General features: G+C 34.2%; 1 protein-coding gene across 3 annotated transcripts in view; it reads left to right on the forward strand.

The window, feature by feature from the left end:
• LOC128984853 (serine/threonine-protein kinase SIK3-like) overlaps positions 1 to 16,784 on the forward strand; it is a 280,801-nt gene that overhangs the window by 38,093 nt on the left and 225,924 nt on the right. For 2 of the 3 annotated variants that reach the window (XM_054404224.1, XM_054404232.1), the window contains exon 3: positions 8,439 to 8,502. The exons of the other annotated variant lie outside the window; for it this stretch is intronic. In XM_054404224.1, the coding sequence (XP_054260199.1) occupies positions 8,439 to 8,502 (64 nt within the window). The remainder of the gene's footprint in view (positions 1 to 8,438; positions 8,503 to 16,784) is intronic. 3 annotated transcript variants of the gene reach the window in all.

A 16,784-nucleotide genomic window follows, 5' to 3' on the forward strand; every position in this document is an offset into this window, starting at 1 on the left:
AATTCCCTAGGATTCCCTGTGAATCTATAAGGTTGATTGTAAAAATTGTATTTGTTTTTAAAAATGTCATAAATATTATGTTATTGTAAACAAATCTTCAAAATTTTACATTCCGACATAAATTTCTCCGACATTTTAGAATTCAACTAAATATAACTATATATTTTCAGAAAGATCTTTTTATTACCTATTGCACAGTATCATTTCATTTTTTGTTGATGCATTCTATTATTTCCTACGTGACAAAAATAAATTTGGTAGTTTTTCAAAAAAGAAAATATTTATGTAGAATTAATTTTTTTATAATTTTATTTTTATGAGTATTTAAAAAACATTGATATTTCTACGTGGGGAATCATATTTCACACAACCTTTACATTTAGATAAAATGTGTAAAAAAATTATTTTGTGGTTTTCTTGTGGGTTGCTTTTGAAATTTCTAATTTGCATAATCCAAAAATTTGCAAACCTTTTGCTACTACGCCTAAACGCATTGCTAGGAAAAGAATATTTTTATATTATTACATTCTAAATTTATCACTGAAATAGAAAATATATATATGTGTGTACTTATATTCACAAATAAATGTTCTGTGGCAAAATATATGATACCACTACAAAAGTGCCAAAATATACCCGCCACTGGTGAATAAAATGACCGCCAGATCTAGGGTTGAGCGCGAACTTATTTTTTTTTTCAATTTTTCCAAAATAATTTTAATTTTTACCTAAAAATTTTTTTTTGAAACAAATATTCCTTAGGTTTTATGTATGATATTGAAGCCCATGATTTTTTAAACAAAATGGTATATAGAACAGTAGAATTAACATTGTTTTAAGCTTTTCAGATCCGTTTTAATAAAACCTTGCAAATGCGCCAAAAATAGGCTGACATTAAGGCCTAAACTATGGACACTCGGAGGGTTAAAGAGTATAATGGCATTGACTATTGGATACAGTTGTTGTATTAATAGTCAAAGATAATAGTGAACAATTGTGGGAAGACTACATAGCTCGTTTTGAGTTGACCTGCAGAGTTAAGGGACTGGGTGGTGCTGACACAGAAGAACAAGCGGCTCGGCGAGATCTTTTATTGACAAATATCGGAGAGGAACACCTCAGGCCACTGTCGGACCAGATGTATCCAAGGGCCTGGGAGGAGTGCACCTACAAAGTCAAAGAGGAAGCCAACCGGTTGTTCAAGCCTACAAGGACCGTTTTTGCAACAAGGTTTGAGTTTGAAAGAGCTATAAGGAAAGATAATGAGAAATTTATTTTGTTTTATAACAAATTGAAGTCTTTAGCTAGAAGTTGTAAATATATGCAGTAGGAAGCAACTGTCCAGAATTTGAGGTCGAAGTCAGAAAAAGATGGCCCGAGGGAGTTAATAACCGAGGTGAGCGTGTTAAGTCAACAGTAGTACTAGAGTTTGTTCAATCCATGGAACGCGCGAGAGAAGTTTCCAAACATTCGTGGAAAACTGAGATTTTCAACGTAAGTGACAGTAAGGAAAAGAGGATACCAGAGGTACAGAAATCTACTGGTTTCAATAGATGTTATAGATGTGGGTTTGCGCATGACCCTAGTGAATATAGGTGTCCTGCTATTTCTGTTGTGTGCAAGAAATGTACAAAGAGAGGCCACTTCGCAAGAATGTTCAAAAGTAAAAATAATTTTGTCAAGAGGTTTGAGGTAAGTACATGGTAGTTTGAGAAAAGTAAATGACTCTTGCGATCAAAATTACGATGATGAGTGTAGTTCTGAAATTGATGTTAGTGCCGTTAGCGGAACACAAATTAGGTCAGTCAAGAGTAAGGTTCCCAGAGCTACAATAGACGTAGAATTGAACGGGTATAATGTTAGAATGGAGTTTGATTCCGGGGCTCGGGTAAGTGCTCTAAGTTTGTCTCTTTGGAATAAGATAAATTCAAGTGGTGAATCTCTCAAAAAGACGTCTGATGTCAACACTGGCTATGGGAAAAATAAGCTAGAAGTCACGGGTAGGGCTTTTGTGGACGCTACTTTACGTAATCGTACTAAATGATTGCTGTTCCATTATTTGGGTTGCTGTGGAGTGTAGCTTTCAATCTTAATTTGTCTATGGAAGTAAGGGTTAGGGTATTGACAATGGAAAGACAAATAGTAAAGAGACAGGTAAGAATGAAGAAAGTTATAGAAAAGAGTTACAAAAAGAAGTTGAGGCATTGACTCAGGAGTTTTCCGAACTCTTTCGTGATGAGCTAGGAACGATATCTAACTCTAAGGAAGTTATCCATCTAAAAAGTGGAACAAAACCTGTATCTTACGGAGCACGACGAGTTCCATCCCCTTAAGGGAGGCAGTGGAGCGAGAATTACAGAGATTAGTACAGGAAGGAGTTTGGGAAGCAGTGGACCCTTCTGATACACCGATAGAATGGAGTACCCCAACAGTCAACGTAGACAAGGGCGGAGGTAGAGTCAAGATCTGTGGCGATTTTCGTACAACCTTGAATCCAAACATCGTCCCGGAAAGACACCTCTTGCCAACCTTTGATGATTTGACTTCCAAATTAACTGATAGAAAGATATTTTCAGTCATAGATCTTCGAGACGCGTACTTGCAAATGAAAGTACACCCCGAGTCACAACAGCAACTCATGTAGATTACTTTCACTACAAAAGGTTGCCTTTTGGGCTTTCCTCGAGTCCAGCAAATTTTCAAAGGTACATGGAAAGTTTACTAAAAGGACTTAATGTCGGAGTTCTACTTGATGATATAATCATTTCTACTAAGGATAAGACTACTCATATAACCACTCTTAGATAAGTTTTCAGGCGGCTAGAATCAAGTGGAATAAGAGCAAAACTGTCAAAATGTAAGTTCTTTCAGAAATCTGTAAAGTATTTAGGTCATACAATAGATGGGAATGGTATTTATCCCTCCGAAGACAAAGTTTAAACCCTAAGACCGAGCTCTTCTAGGAGCACTAAATCTTATGTGTATTTTAAATATTATGTAGCAAATGACGAACCCTATTGCACTGTAAAATGTTTAAAGGGTAATACAGATTCTCATTCTTATTCTTTTTACAAAAGGTACATACCTAATCTTCATGCGATCGCTTTGAACTTGCATAAGCTGACTGGTATGAAGACTAAATGGAAATGGACTGACACCGAACAATTACGTTCGACAAGTTGAAGAATATCCTGTCATTAGAGAAGTCATATTCCATACGACATATCAAAGCCGATCATTGTTGAATGTGATTCTTGTGAACAATGGGTTGGTGCAGTGCTGTTACGTTTGATGCCGGATGGAACGGAAAGGCCAGTCATGTACGCCTCGAGGACACTAACGGAAGCAGAAAAAAGGTATGCTACAGTTGACAAGGAAGCGATGGCGTTAGTTTTCGCAGTGAAGAAGTTTAGACAATACCTCAGTGGAAGACATTTCAAGGTGAGGACGGACCACAAGCCCTTTGAAAGAATATTCGGAATGCATCGATATCTTACCAAAGTAGTAAACAACCGTTTGGTTCGTTGGGCTTTGTATCTAATTGAGTTTGATTTTGAGATCCAGTACATCAAAGGACAGGATAATTGTTTGGCTGATTTTTTTGTCTCGATTTTCACTTAAGACACAAGAAATATTGAATCCAGATGAGAGAGAGATTCGAGCATTGGTTCAAGAGAAAATTGACGTAGTTTATCCAAATCATGAACTTGTACTGTGAGTATAAGAAAGACCCAAATATGAAAAAACTTATAGACTACCTGGAACATGGTTGGCCAAAAGATACAGGAAACTTGCCACCATCCATGAAACCATATTGGAATAAAAGAGATGAGCTAACATTAGAAAACGGTATAATCATGCGATTAGGAAGAATTGTGGTGCCACAGATTTTGAGAGAAAATGTATTGAAAGAACTCCACAAAGTCTATGAACTGGAATACAGGTTATGAGATACCTATCAAGGTATTATGTTTGGTGGCCTAATCTGAATAAGGATGTTGAGTTGTATGTTCGTAGATGCCACCCTTGCCAAAGCAACCGCTCATTTGACACAGAAGTACCTCTATATCCTTGGAATGTGCCAAATGATCCTTTGGGAGCGAATTCATCTCGACTTCGCAGGTCCATTCGACAACCGATTCTGGTTAGTAGGAATCGATGCTTACTCAAAATGGGTCGAGATCGAAGTAATGGACCATACAACTACTGCTGCTCTTGTAAATATATTACGGACTTGGTTTTCGAGGTACGGTGTTCCTAAAAAAATTGTATCCGATAATGGCACTCCCTTCACGTCCCATGAGTTTAAGACTTTTTGTAAGAACAATAACATATGTCATGTCACATCGGCGCCGTATCATCCAAAAACCAATGGTTTAGTAGAGAGGATTATCAGAACCTTCAAGAGTCGATACAGTGCTTGCAAACAAAAAGGTCTAAGTTCATCACTTGCACTTTTACAAGTATTGCTTGCTTATCAAAACACCCTACAAAAGACCACAGGACAACCACCATCAGTCCTTTTCTATGGTAGAAGAATACCAACAGCTTTGGATTGGTGGAGATGTAATAGTAGAGAGAGAATAGAAAATCAAGTGTGGCGACAGAAGTACTACCACGACTTGAAATCTAAACAAAAGGAGTTTTCTGCCAAACAAGAAGTGTGGGTTCAAAATGAAACGAAGAAGGGCTGGAGACCAGGAACTGTACAGAAAGGACGGGAGAGCTATCCTACACAGTTTTAGTTGGGGGAGAAATAAAGAGAAAACATGCTGACCAGCTGAGAGCAAGAGAAGGTGCAACTGATCCACCTCAATGGAAAATGGAACCTGAAAATGATGATGTACGTAGTTTCGGAAACTCAGTCTAAATTGGGTGGGGAGAAATGTAGGATTATTGTTATCATCTGAGTTATGAATCATCTGCTATTTGGTTTGTTTACATTATTATTGTTTTTTTAAATAAATAGTTTTGATTGAGTTGACTTAAAATGAGTTTTAATAATTGACGAGGTGTTAGCTTGTCCTACGTACGGGAGTAGTCAGTTAAAACTGTGTATAATTAAGAACAGCTAGCTTAAAAAAAATTTGATTGCAGCCTACAGTAGAAAGAGTAATTATGAATTGAGAAGTGTATAGGCCTTGTCAAAGATATCACCTTCCAATTCCATCGCATACCTGCATCTTCCATTATCAAAATCACCACAATACAATTACTCATACTATACACAATTTCCAGTAGGTCTGAATAATCGTCCACACATATCCTTTATATCAATTTCACTGCATCAATTGCTAAATAAATAAGTGTAAACAAAGAAACTAAAAACAACAACATATAGTTTGTTTTGTTAAACAGCCGAGTCAAAAATAAATTAAAATATTCATTTGAACAAAAGAACTGGTCATATGTTGAAGGAATTTAAAACGTAAACACGCTAGTAAAGCTAGTGACGTAATTATTTGTCTATGTTTATTATCCATTCCGTTATCAGTTCTAATATCCTTAATAATTATTAATTAAACCACCCTCATTGAATCAATGTACACCGTAATTCCACATATTCATTTATTTAAACTATAAAATATACAGAGCCTCCAAACTTAACCACAACTCAACAAACGCCAAACAACTTTTTAGATTTCATAAAAGGATGGTTAGTCTAATTGCAGTATCCAAGGTCAATGATGACGTTGTGCTCAATCTATGTCATTCATCTTAACCTCATAATTCTATAGAGCATTTTTATATCTAAGCAGCTGTTAGTTAAAACAAATTATATTGCACTAAAACAAACCGAAGATTACAAAGATTACTTAAAAGAATAATTTGAACATCCTAGTATTTTACTATGTATATTAAAATAATCTGTCATCCTCTTATCGAAGGATTAAACGTATCAATGATTAGCATTACACATAGTATAAATAATTCAACCATTAGTATGTCTTTTAATCTTATCCAAATGCTGAATTTGTGTTACAAACGCTGAATGTTTACAGCTGTTATGTTAAGCAAATTATATTATACCAAAAGCTAGTTTAGAATCTTAGCGTCGGTTGCTAGACTTTTCAAAAATTAAAACTTAATTTCTAAATAACTGGGACCCTAAACTAAAATTATGGCTTCGACATTCCCTAGTTCTCAAAATTATCTTACTTTTAACACAAAAATCTTGAAAATCCGTCGAGTGGTTGATTCAAAATCGTGAAATAAAAAAACCCTGTTACGTTTTAATATTATAGATTATTCTATACTAAGTTTTATAATTTTGATTTATAGCTAATTACAGATGTAGAGTATTTTTAGTAGAATATCTATCTCGGTTTTGTAGAATTTATTTAATTGGTACTAATAAACTTGTCACACTGATATTCTGATGGAAGAGGTTTTATTCTATGATAGGAAAATCCTCCTAAGCAACAAATACAGCAAACCAGTGTTATATTATGTATCAAATTTCTTTTCACACCCGTGCAAATAAAAAGAATCCAGTTGGCAGTGGCAGTGGCAGTGGGCTGGTTGAAGTTCCTCCATTAACAGTAGTGACAGGGTTTAAATTTGACCATTAACAGTGGCAGCTTACGGGTAAAAGTTTCTACGTTGACTGTAAGCAGAAGGCGGGTTTAAATATATCTGCTAACAGTGGAAGGTAACCAAAGCATTTTGGTTGAAGATTTACTGTTTACAGTTGTGGCAGGGGTGTTAACATTTGTCTTTTGGCAGTATATAAACAGATGTTAAAAGATTTTATAAATAGGGGTTATTAAAACCCCCTCATCATTTATAGGTATCATTTATATCAAAGAAATAGTCTGTTTAACTAAAATCCGTAGTTTACCAGTTTTATAAAAAGTACAACAAACTTAGATTAATGAGAAACAAGCATTGTCTTGTGATTGTCAAGGTCTAGGGGCATTTTTAATGAAGTTATTACAAACACGTTTGTCTTTCAGTGTGCACGTTCGTGTGTGTTTTATACATATTTTTATCATCAATGACAACCTTCATATACAGTGGAGGTAAATAACCTGAAGACACCTTGTACGGCCTGAAGATGATTCCTTAGCAGAACCAAAACTATAGTTGCCACAAGCAGTGGCGGCGATAAGAGCCCGTGCCCCCCCCCCCGCCAGTTTGTTCGCCAGGCCCCCCTCTCCCAATAAATTTAAAAAATATTATCACATGTATTAGCGCATAAACTTGCACTTAAGCTTGGCACGGCATCTCCCAAGGCACCGAGGCGATCATCGTCTTCCAAGATCGCGGCAAAATCGTGAATACTTCCTGTAGTACATTATCATAGTCTACCGTGATTTATTTATTTATTTGTTTACGGTGATTGCAACCAAACCTATGACATCATCAGATAACAATATCATCGTCCCCGCGTTCACGGCCCAATCCCTAATATCTCTCGCGACCCGTGGTGACGGGGAAAGATTTTTTCCGCTATCACAGCAAAATCCTAAATATATCTTTGGTGGAAAAGTAATGTCATTATCGTCTTACGCAATCGCAGCAAAATATTTAACATCTCCTGCGGCTGCGGAGACATAGTCTTTGTCACCTGCAGGGAAATGTCTATGTCTGCGATCCTGGCAAAAGCGTAGGCGTAATCTTTCAATTTCGTGAGCATGATCCTCGCGGACATAAAAGCTTTTACTTTTAATGGGGCATTATTGTAATAAGCACTGATAAAATCGGCTTGACCTTGATTCTCTGACTTTGTGCTTGATCTCTCAAGATTGTAGGCCAGGCTCTGCTCGGCTCAAAAATTGACATTATACTATATAAAAATCATCAGTTTCCAAAGCAAACCGATTTTCAAACCGATCTGATTTGGCCCCGAATTGATTGTCCTGGTGCTCTTACTGGTTTTAACAAATTTTCGGCATAAAAACGTATGGCAATTCTCATATAAATATTGTTCTGATAGGTGGCCCATGTGGCTGGGCTAGTCGCACAATCGCGGGCCTGTGTCCCAGTAAAATTTCCCAAAAAATTCCGATCAAGGCTCGCGGGGCCCTTCTAGCTCTCAGCCCCCCCCCCCCCCCCCCGCACCGCCACTGGCCCACAAGAAGCAATTTGGATTACTGAATGCAGGTACTTAAACCATTATAAATATTCAAACCTAATATGGAGGCTAACAACTCTTGAAAATGAAATGGAAATTTGCTTGATGGAAATAGTCCTTTTCGCTCCGAATTACTTTACCTTAATACTTTTCGATAAAATGGCAACCATACAAAGTAGGTATTTTAAGCCAAGTATGAATGGCACGATCTTGTAGTCTTGTTAGTGACTAAGGCCGACTTACTCCTTAGACACAGCTGTTAATTAATTCTGAGAAGCTAACCACTGAGCATCAGCAACACACACAATTTTAAATAAAAATATTGAATGGCAATAGGCCTAATTGAATTTGGAATTTTCAGGTAATGGAGACAGAAAAAATGATATATTTAGTGACTGAGTATGCTAGTGGTGGAGAAATCTTTGGTAAGTATTTCTAGTAGTAAGATTAAATAATTGTTTTGGTTGCCTATGCTGTTTAAAATTTGACTGAAAGTGAGCTAAGTTTAAATCAAGGATGGTCATGAATTTAGTTTAGAATAATCTAAACTAAAGGTAAACTGAAGTCTAAACTAAAGGTTCAAGGGGTAGGGGAATATTCGTATCATCGAGGTATTCTTAATAAAGAGGTTTGTTTTATCGAGGTTTAATACTGCCGTTATTCGTCTTATAGAGGATTCTCCTTACTCTGAGACAATGACTGAGGAAGGGAGAAGGATAGGTGGGGGTTTCATGTTGAGAAACGCTTCTGTTTTTTAAGAGATTCACTATGGAGGTTAAGATCATGAGAAATTTGTCTTTTAGAGGTCGCATTCGTCTTGTAGAGGTTTTGTGTAAAGAATATTCGTTGTATAGAGGTTAATCAGTCCTATCCCGTGTCACAAACAAATTCGTCTTATGGAGGGAATTCTCAGTAGGGGGGAGCAACAGTGTGTTGGTCCCCCCTACTGAGAAGTAAAGATCTCCGAGAGCGTGCCCTGTTGCCAGTTCTTCGTTCTAGTTTATTCTGTCTTCACGTGCCTATGCCCTAGCTCGTTGTCCACGCCTATCACTTCGTCTTTCTCAGTTTATGCTCATTAGTTTAACGATTTGTTTACATATTTTACCAACCTGGTATTATAATTATACCGAACCAACGATTTTGACTATTGGATTTACAGTCAATAAATGGAATAAAATGTCAGGAGGATTGAATCAAAATGAAGATTAAGTCGTAGATAATAATATAATATTGTATTCTATGTCGTTAATATCTTCAACTGGATTGCTACGAAAAGTATAAAATACTTGAAACTAAGCTAAAACAATTTAAGTATCAATAAAAACATGTTTACTTTCAACCAGTGGCATGATTTGTTAACATTTATGATCTTAATCGTACGATTTCTGTTCTTAATATTTGTGGATTTTCATTCGTTATTTTTGTGATCGTTATTATAACAGCCTTATTATGGCTACCATGGTACAAAGGGTGTTACTTTTGACACAGACACAGACATGATTATACAAAAATAAAGTAGAAGTACAAAATGAAATTACAAGTTCTAAAATATATTGAAATTAGGGAATTCATAACTTTTGATGATTTATAAATATAAATTTTAGTTTTAGAAACTCGTTGCCGCCAGAAAAAATATATTGTCGGGAACACCCACTTGTCATAAAGTTGTTGTGTCTGTAACGCCAAATTTCCAATTTACGCGGACCACTCCAAGAAATATAGAGCACCGTTCATGATCCGAATAGTTTTCGCTGGATGGGCGAGAGTGTCTTTATAGCCATTAAAATATGGCCTCACTACTTGAGAAAAAAATAACAGAAAACCTGATTTTTGTTAAGTTTTCTCCAATGTTTAACGATACGTCATTTATGAAACACTAATTATCTGTTTAGAGAATATGCCATCTATGAAATAACGAACAGCTTATTGTATAAAGATTATTTTTTTCTAGCTGTCACCATTGACTATACTGATAATATGTTTACATGTTACGCACTAAAAAGTAGAAAACTATTTATAAATATGTGGAGAGTATAAATACTTGTAAGATTTAAAACAAAAAACGTGGGGTGCATGCATTTGATAATAATACATTAGTTCAATCTAGGTGAAGGTAATTGTAAATTATCTATTGCATGCACCCCACGTTTTTCGTTTTAAATCTTACAAGTATTTATACTCTCCGCATATTTATAAATAATTTTCTACTTTTTAGTTCGTTTAAAAACGTTTTGCTTGAAAAAAAAGTTTTTTATTTATAAATTATTAATATTGGCACCATGCCACAATTTGGTAAAAGCTCTAGGCTATCTCTTGTTTCTTTAGGCATAGAAAAATAATTTTTTTTTTTAGATTAGTTATACATTTGTCTTTAAATTAATATACAATTTATTGAGTTAGATTTGGTTTTTTATTTCCGTACATATTAAAAACATGTTTTGCAATACGAAAAAAAACACATAAAAATTTAATTCATAAGCCAACAACTACACCAAAAAAAATATTTCTTATAAGTAAGTTTTATATATATATATATATATATATATATATATATATAAATGTGTGTGTGTTATACATATATTTGTTAGTAAACTGGCAAAATTTGAAAGTCTTGCCTTAATAATTTTTTTTTGTAACAAAATACAACCGACTTCAAACGCTCTAAAAAGAATGAAATAATTTCAATAAAACTTTTGTATTAGTCAAGCTCACGTATTTGAATTCGGAGCGGCTCTATGATGATTTTTGATACAAAATTGAAAGAGAATGTTCATATTGCAGGTGACTATAACTGTTAATTAATCTGCATGTCTTTTTCATAGTTATGCGTTGGGTGTTATTTTATTACCGTAACCAAAGATCGGCATTATAGTGGTATTAACGAGTATCTTTAAAAATATTATAATGTATTTAAATGTTTCTATTTAAATGCATTCATTCTGAAGTAAACATAAAATACTAGAAAATACTTCCTTTGATATATAAACAAAACAGTTCAGTATGTTTTTTAAATATTTATGTTATCCAGCTACAATTTATTGATTTTCAAAATACGTATATTTTATTTTAATTATACTTGCAGTTACAGCCGCGCCGACTTGAAATACATGAGCTTAACTAATTACAAAAGTTTACTTTATTGAAATTATTTAATTCTTTTTAGAGCGTTTGAAGTCGGTTGTATTAAAAAAAAAAAAAAAAAAAAAAAAAAAATTATTTCATGATTTTTAGTGACTGTATAATTTGTTATAGCCTATATTAATTACTTGAGATTTTTGATAAGCAAAACTGTTTGAAACAATCAAAAGTGCCACAGAACAATCATTATTTGAAAACTGCTTGAGTCATCTGTTCAGGTTACATAATAAATGGGTATAAAAATAAATTTTTTTAGGTATTCCTTAAAAAAAAAAATAGTTGTCCATTACATTAGGCCTAATGAAAAACTAAATGTCTTTTCTAGAGACATTGAAATGTCAGACATCATTGTTTCCTGCAATCGGTGTACTTCTACATTATAAAAAGAAATACAGTAACGTCTCAAGCCTTTTGGAACAATATGAAAGTTATTCCTCAGCTACCAGCACTAAAAAATCTCTAAAAAGTAGAAAATTGGTTGTTATCACGCATAGTACCTTTGGAAAATATGTATATGAAAGATTGGTTCAGCTAAAAGTGGTGTAAGCCGGGTAGGTGGTTTAGTTTGCTCAAGATGTAGTCGAAATTGCAAATCAGCTTCATCTAGGACTTTCCGAAGCAGGCATAATAGTATTGATATGATATAGTAACTGGGTAGAGAATATTAATAAACATTCCACATCTGCAAATGCATGTTTAGTAATTAAAATATTTAACACTTATAAGACGATTGACGATTATGTACTCTCACACTTCTTAGGTTGTGTAAGGAAAAATTTCATTTAATTTATATTTAGACCTCTTTTACTAATGCTTTGGTTTTCACAATACACCTTTATTTGTCAATATCATACAGCTATTCACTAAAACATATATGTTTTTATAAGTCAGAATATTCAATACTGAAAACAGAATGTACACAAATCAGGTCAAACGTTAAAATACCTTTTTTATAGTAACCCTAACAAAATGCATTTTTTCAATGTAATTTATTTAGGCTCTATGGCAAGAAATAGTTTATTAATCAATATGAAGCAACTGTTTCATGAAGAATTGTCTGTATCTTCATTTAAATGGTTTCATCTAACAGCTTTAGGAATGTTATTATTATTTATTGCCTTCTCTGCACAAATATAAACAAAATAAATGTTGAATATTTGTGGTTTTCAGAATTTTTCACTGAAACAAATATTACACTTAAACATAATATATACAGGGTGTCCATAAAAAACGTTTCAGGACTTTGGGATGAATGGATCCCCATACTAGAAGGAAGAAAAAAGTTTATGGGAAGGTATGTCCGAAAATGCATATTTACCCAGATATCCGCCATTTTGTTTTTTATACAAAAATATTTTTATCTGTGAAGTTTTTTATTCGATGATTATGAAACTTGGTAAACATGTTACCATACACAAGACCTATTACAGAAAAAATAATAAAGTTGTTCCGATTGTAAATTTCAAAATGGCGGCCGTTTGAATTTTTCTAACTTAAATAACTCGAAAACGGCTAATTCTATGAAAAAATGTCAATAATACTTTTTTTTAGCATTTTTAATTCTGTAAAAATAAGGCAAAGTTAGTCGGGGAACCCCTAATTTTTGCCTTATTTTTACAGAAAAAACGTAATATTTCAGTTATCTTTTGTCCGATCTTTTTGATCTTGGTATTGTTTGATAGGCAATTGAAAATGCTAAAAAAAAGTATTCTTGAAATTTTTTCATAGAATTAGCCGTTTTCGAGTTATTTAAGTTAGAAAAATTCAAACGGCCGCCATTTTGAAATTTACAATCGGAACAACTTTATTATTTTTTCTATAATAGGTCTTGTGTATGGTAACATGTTTACCAAGTTTCATAATCATCGAATAAAAAACTTCACAGATAAAAATATTTTTGTATAAAAAACAAAATGGCGGATATCTGGGTAAATATGCATTTTCGGACATACCTTCCCATAAACTTTTTTCTTCCTTCTAGTATGGGGATCCATTTCCCAAAGTCCTGAAACGTTTTTTATGGACACCCTGTATATGGGACCAAATAGAAACTCTCCTGGTTATTTTAATGGTGGAACCACACTGATCGGTAAAACAATCACAGAGAAATTGGTGAACATACATAGAAAAAAAAACATTGCCACAAACAAATTAAGAACCTTCTTTCGTTGGCAGTGGGGAAGTCGGTTAAAAAACCAGCTCACAGTGGTGGTGCTTTTTTGAAAAAGACTTAAGGCCTAAGCACATGGGCCTAGGCTTACTCTTATCACTTAGTCCTAATTATTGACTTTCAAATAACGAAATATATTTACGGTATAATCCAGTTACCAAACAAATTAGAAATAATTATCATACAGTAACTCATTTTCAGAAACAAAATTTACTCATAAAACACAATAAAAATTGTAGAAACACACGACAATTAACCTCCATCAGCACTCTTATGGATACAAACACAGATGATGCAATGCCACCTTTTCCAACAAAGTCGTACAAAACACAAAACTCAAAGTAAAGCAAAAGCTGTTTCTACAGGTAGCCCGATTCATGACAAATCGTCTCATAGGTTATATGTCCCATCTGGACAATCAGCTGGCCAGTAAACAAACATTTAGTAGACGTCCGATATATCGGACCGTGGCGGCCAAAGGGTTAACATTCTAGTCATGTTGACAAAATATTTTACAATTACATTTCTGAAACACACAGTTAGGATAGATTTTGATGCATCATTACTGAAAATTATGTTTTGCTTGTCAGAGTATTCCAAAGACATCTAATGTTTTAATCTATATTAAAATGTTATATGAGGTTGTTATGAAAAGAAATGTTCCTAAAAACCAAATTGATATGGTTTTATTCAACTTAAAACTCTGCTACATATCAGATGAAAGAATTAACACAAAACTGTAAACATTACATACATAAACAAAAACAATCTTAAATAGAACAGCTGATGAAATATTTTACAGTTTAATAGAAATCACATAACATAACATTCATCCCATCTTTTTTAAATGTAATCTCTTAGATAGGTGGGAGGCTTTCGGACTCTAGTGGAGCAGCAAATGTTTGTTTCTTCGTCATTCCTCACGGAAGTAGGGGTCACAGACTCATGCTGAGAGGATCTTTCGACTTCAGATTGAATAGAGTGAGGTTGAAATGGGTTAGATTCACGTCTCAGGTCTTGAAGAACAGGATCTAATTCCTGACTGGGATTTTCCGAAGTCACAGGCTCATCCTCTTGTTGTATAGCTTCAGGGGGGGACAGCAAGATGTCGCACCGATACCAGAGCCTCTCTACCATCACTATACTTTATGCGAGCATAGTCTGGATTAGCATCTATCAGCTGAGCTTGTTCCACTAAAGGTTCATATTTGTTATTTCTTATATGCCTTCTCACTAATACCGTTGACTATAGTCAAAGCTAATACTGATCCTGGACTCATGAGCCATTGAGGCTGAGAGGTGCCTTAAAATGATCGTCTCTGGTGTTTGAAAAAACGTTCGTTTGGGGTCTCATTCGTAGCTGTACATAGTAAGGAGCGTATACAATGGAAAGCTTCTGGCATAACATACTCCCACCGTTCTGTCTTTAGTCCCTTTTTTCTTAGAACAAGAGATACGATCTTCCAAATCGTTCCATTATATCGCTCGGCTTGAGAATTACCTCAAGGCGAAGATCGGCTTGTGGCGACTCCTTTTGAGTGTAAGAAATCACTCAGTTCTTTTGACATGAAAGCAGAACCTTGGTCGGAGTGGACAAAAGCAGGCATACCAAAGAGGGTGAAGATTGATGTAAGGGCTTTGGTGACAGAAAATGATGATGTGTCCGAGCAAGGAATAACAAACGGATATCTTGAAAACTCATCAACAACCATCAGTATATATTTATTCCTTGTCACAAATGGTATTGGCCCTTTAAAATCAAGGTTAGGTCTCTCTAAAGGAGCCATTGCATGGATGAGTGTCGATGGAGGTTTTTGGTAGAACCGAGGTTTGACTTCCGCACAAACAGAGCATGAAGCAGTCATTCGCCTGACATCTTCGATAGAGTAAGGGATATTTTTTACTTTTTAAGTGAACCAACCGTACTATTCCAGGATGTCCAATGTCACAATGAATGTTATGGAGTTTTTCGGAATCTCTACAAGAGTTTGAAGATGAAACTCGTGAAAATGCGATTCATCTCGATCGGATGGTCGTTTAGTAACGCATAAAGGACAAACATTGGATTTCATATATATAGATAACAACATAATAATAATAATAAGAATAAATTAATAATTCTTTTACCATTTTATTCACAGTAAAATTGTCTACAAAATAAGTGGTAATTTGATAATCAAAGTGTAAAATAAAAAAATCTTCTATATATACAGGGTGTTTGTGAACTCTCTCGAAAAAATTCACAGGATTATTCCTTGGGTTAATACATGAATATTTTACATTATAAACATGGGTCGCCGGAGCCTCGTTTTCCGTCTGTCTGTATGTGTTTTTTATAAATAACCTTATAACTCGAGTTTGAATCGAGGTACAAACTTTAAATTTGACACACTTTTGTTTTTAACGTGGTACACAAACATGCAAAATTTCATTTCGTTGACTATAGCCGTTTCAAAATGGCGGCCATCTAAAATCTTTGACATCAAATTACATGAAAACCACTGGAGTTACAAAAAAAATCAAGAGTAACAAAATGTAGGAAATTTTATGCCAAATCAAATGACACCTAGATCTTAAAGATCGGACAACAAACAGCTGAGTTATTAATTTTTTTAATAATTAATAATTGCTTTACTGGCTTTTAATTGTTATTGTTTGTTCTTTAAAATCATCTGATATAGAGTACATTACGTAACCTTAAACAGATCTCAAAAGTTATGGTCAAAATAGGACATTTAATACATTTACCATCTAGTAAAAAAAACTAAATGTTGTTGTTAGGGCAAACCAGCTGTCTTACATTGTTGTAACAATTTAGAAAGGATCAGATGATTTTAAAGCACAAACAATAACAATTAAAAACCAGTAAAGAAATTATTAATTATTAAAAAAATTAATAACTCAGCTGTTTGTTGTCCGATCTTTAAGATCTAGGTTTCATTTGATTTCCTACATTTTGTTATTCTTGTGTTTTTTTTGTAACTCTAGCGGTTTTCATGTAATTTGAGGTCAAAGATTTTAGATGTCCGCCATTTTGAAACGGCTATAGTCAACGAAATGAAATTTTGCATGTTTATGTACCGTGTTAAAATACAAAAGTGTGTCAAATTTAAAGTTTGTACCTCGATTCAAACTCGAGTTATAAGGTTATTTATAAAAAACACATACAGACAGACAAGACGGAAAACGAGGCTCCAGCGACCCATGTTTATAATGTAAAATATTCATGTATTAACCCAAGGAATAATCCTGTGAATTTTTTCGAGAGAGTTCACAAACACCCTGTATAAAATCCGATCTATGTTTGTTTGACCTTCATGAACTCCGAAACCGTTTGACAGATTGTAATGAAACTTTCAGGCATTATTAAGCATTATTCATGGATGGTTTGTGTGAAGT

The sequence above is a fragment of the Macrosteles quadrilineatus genome, unplaced genomic scaffold (assembly GCF_028750875.1).
Source record: "Macrosteles quadrilineatus isolate MER2022 unplaced genomic scaffold, UCM_ALF_1.0 Scaffold_1__1_contigs__length_201487025, whole genome shotgun sequence".
Lineage (NCBI taxonomy): Eukaryota > Metazoa > Arthropoda > Insecta > Hemiptera > Cicadellidae > Macrosteles > Macrosteles quadrilineatus.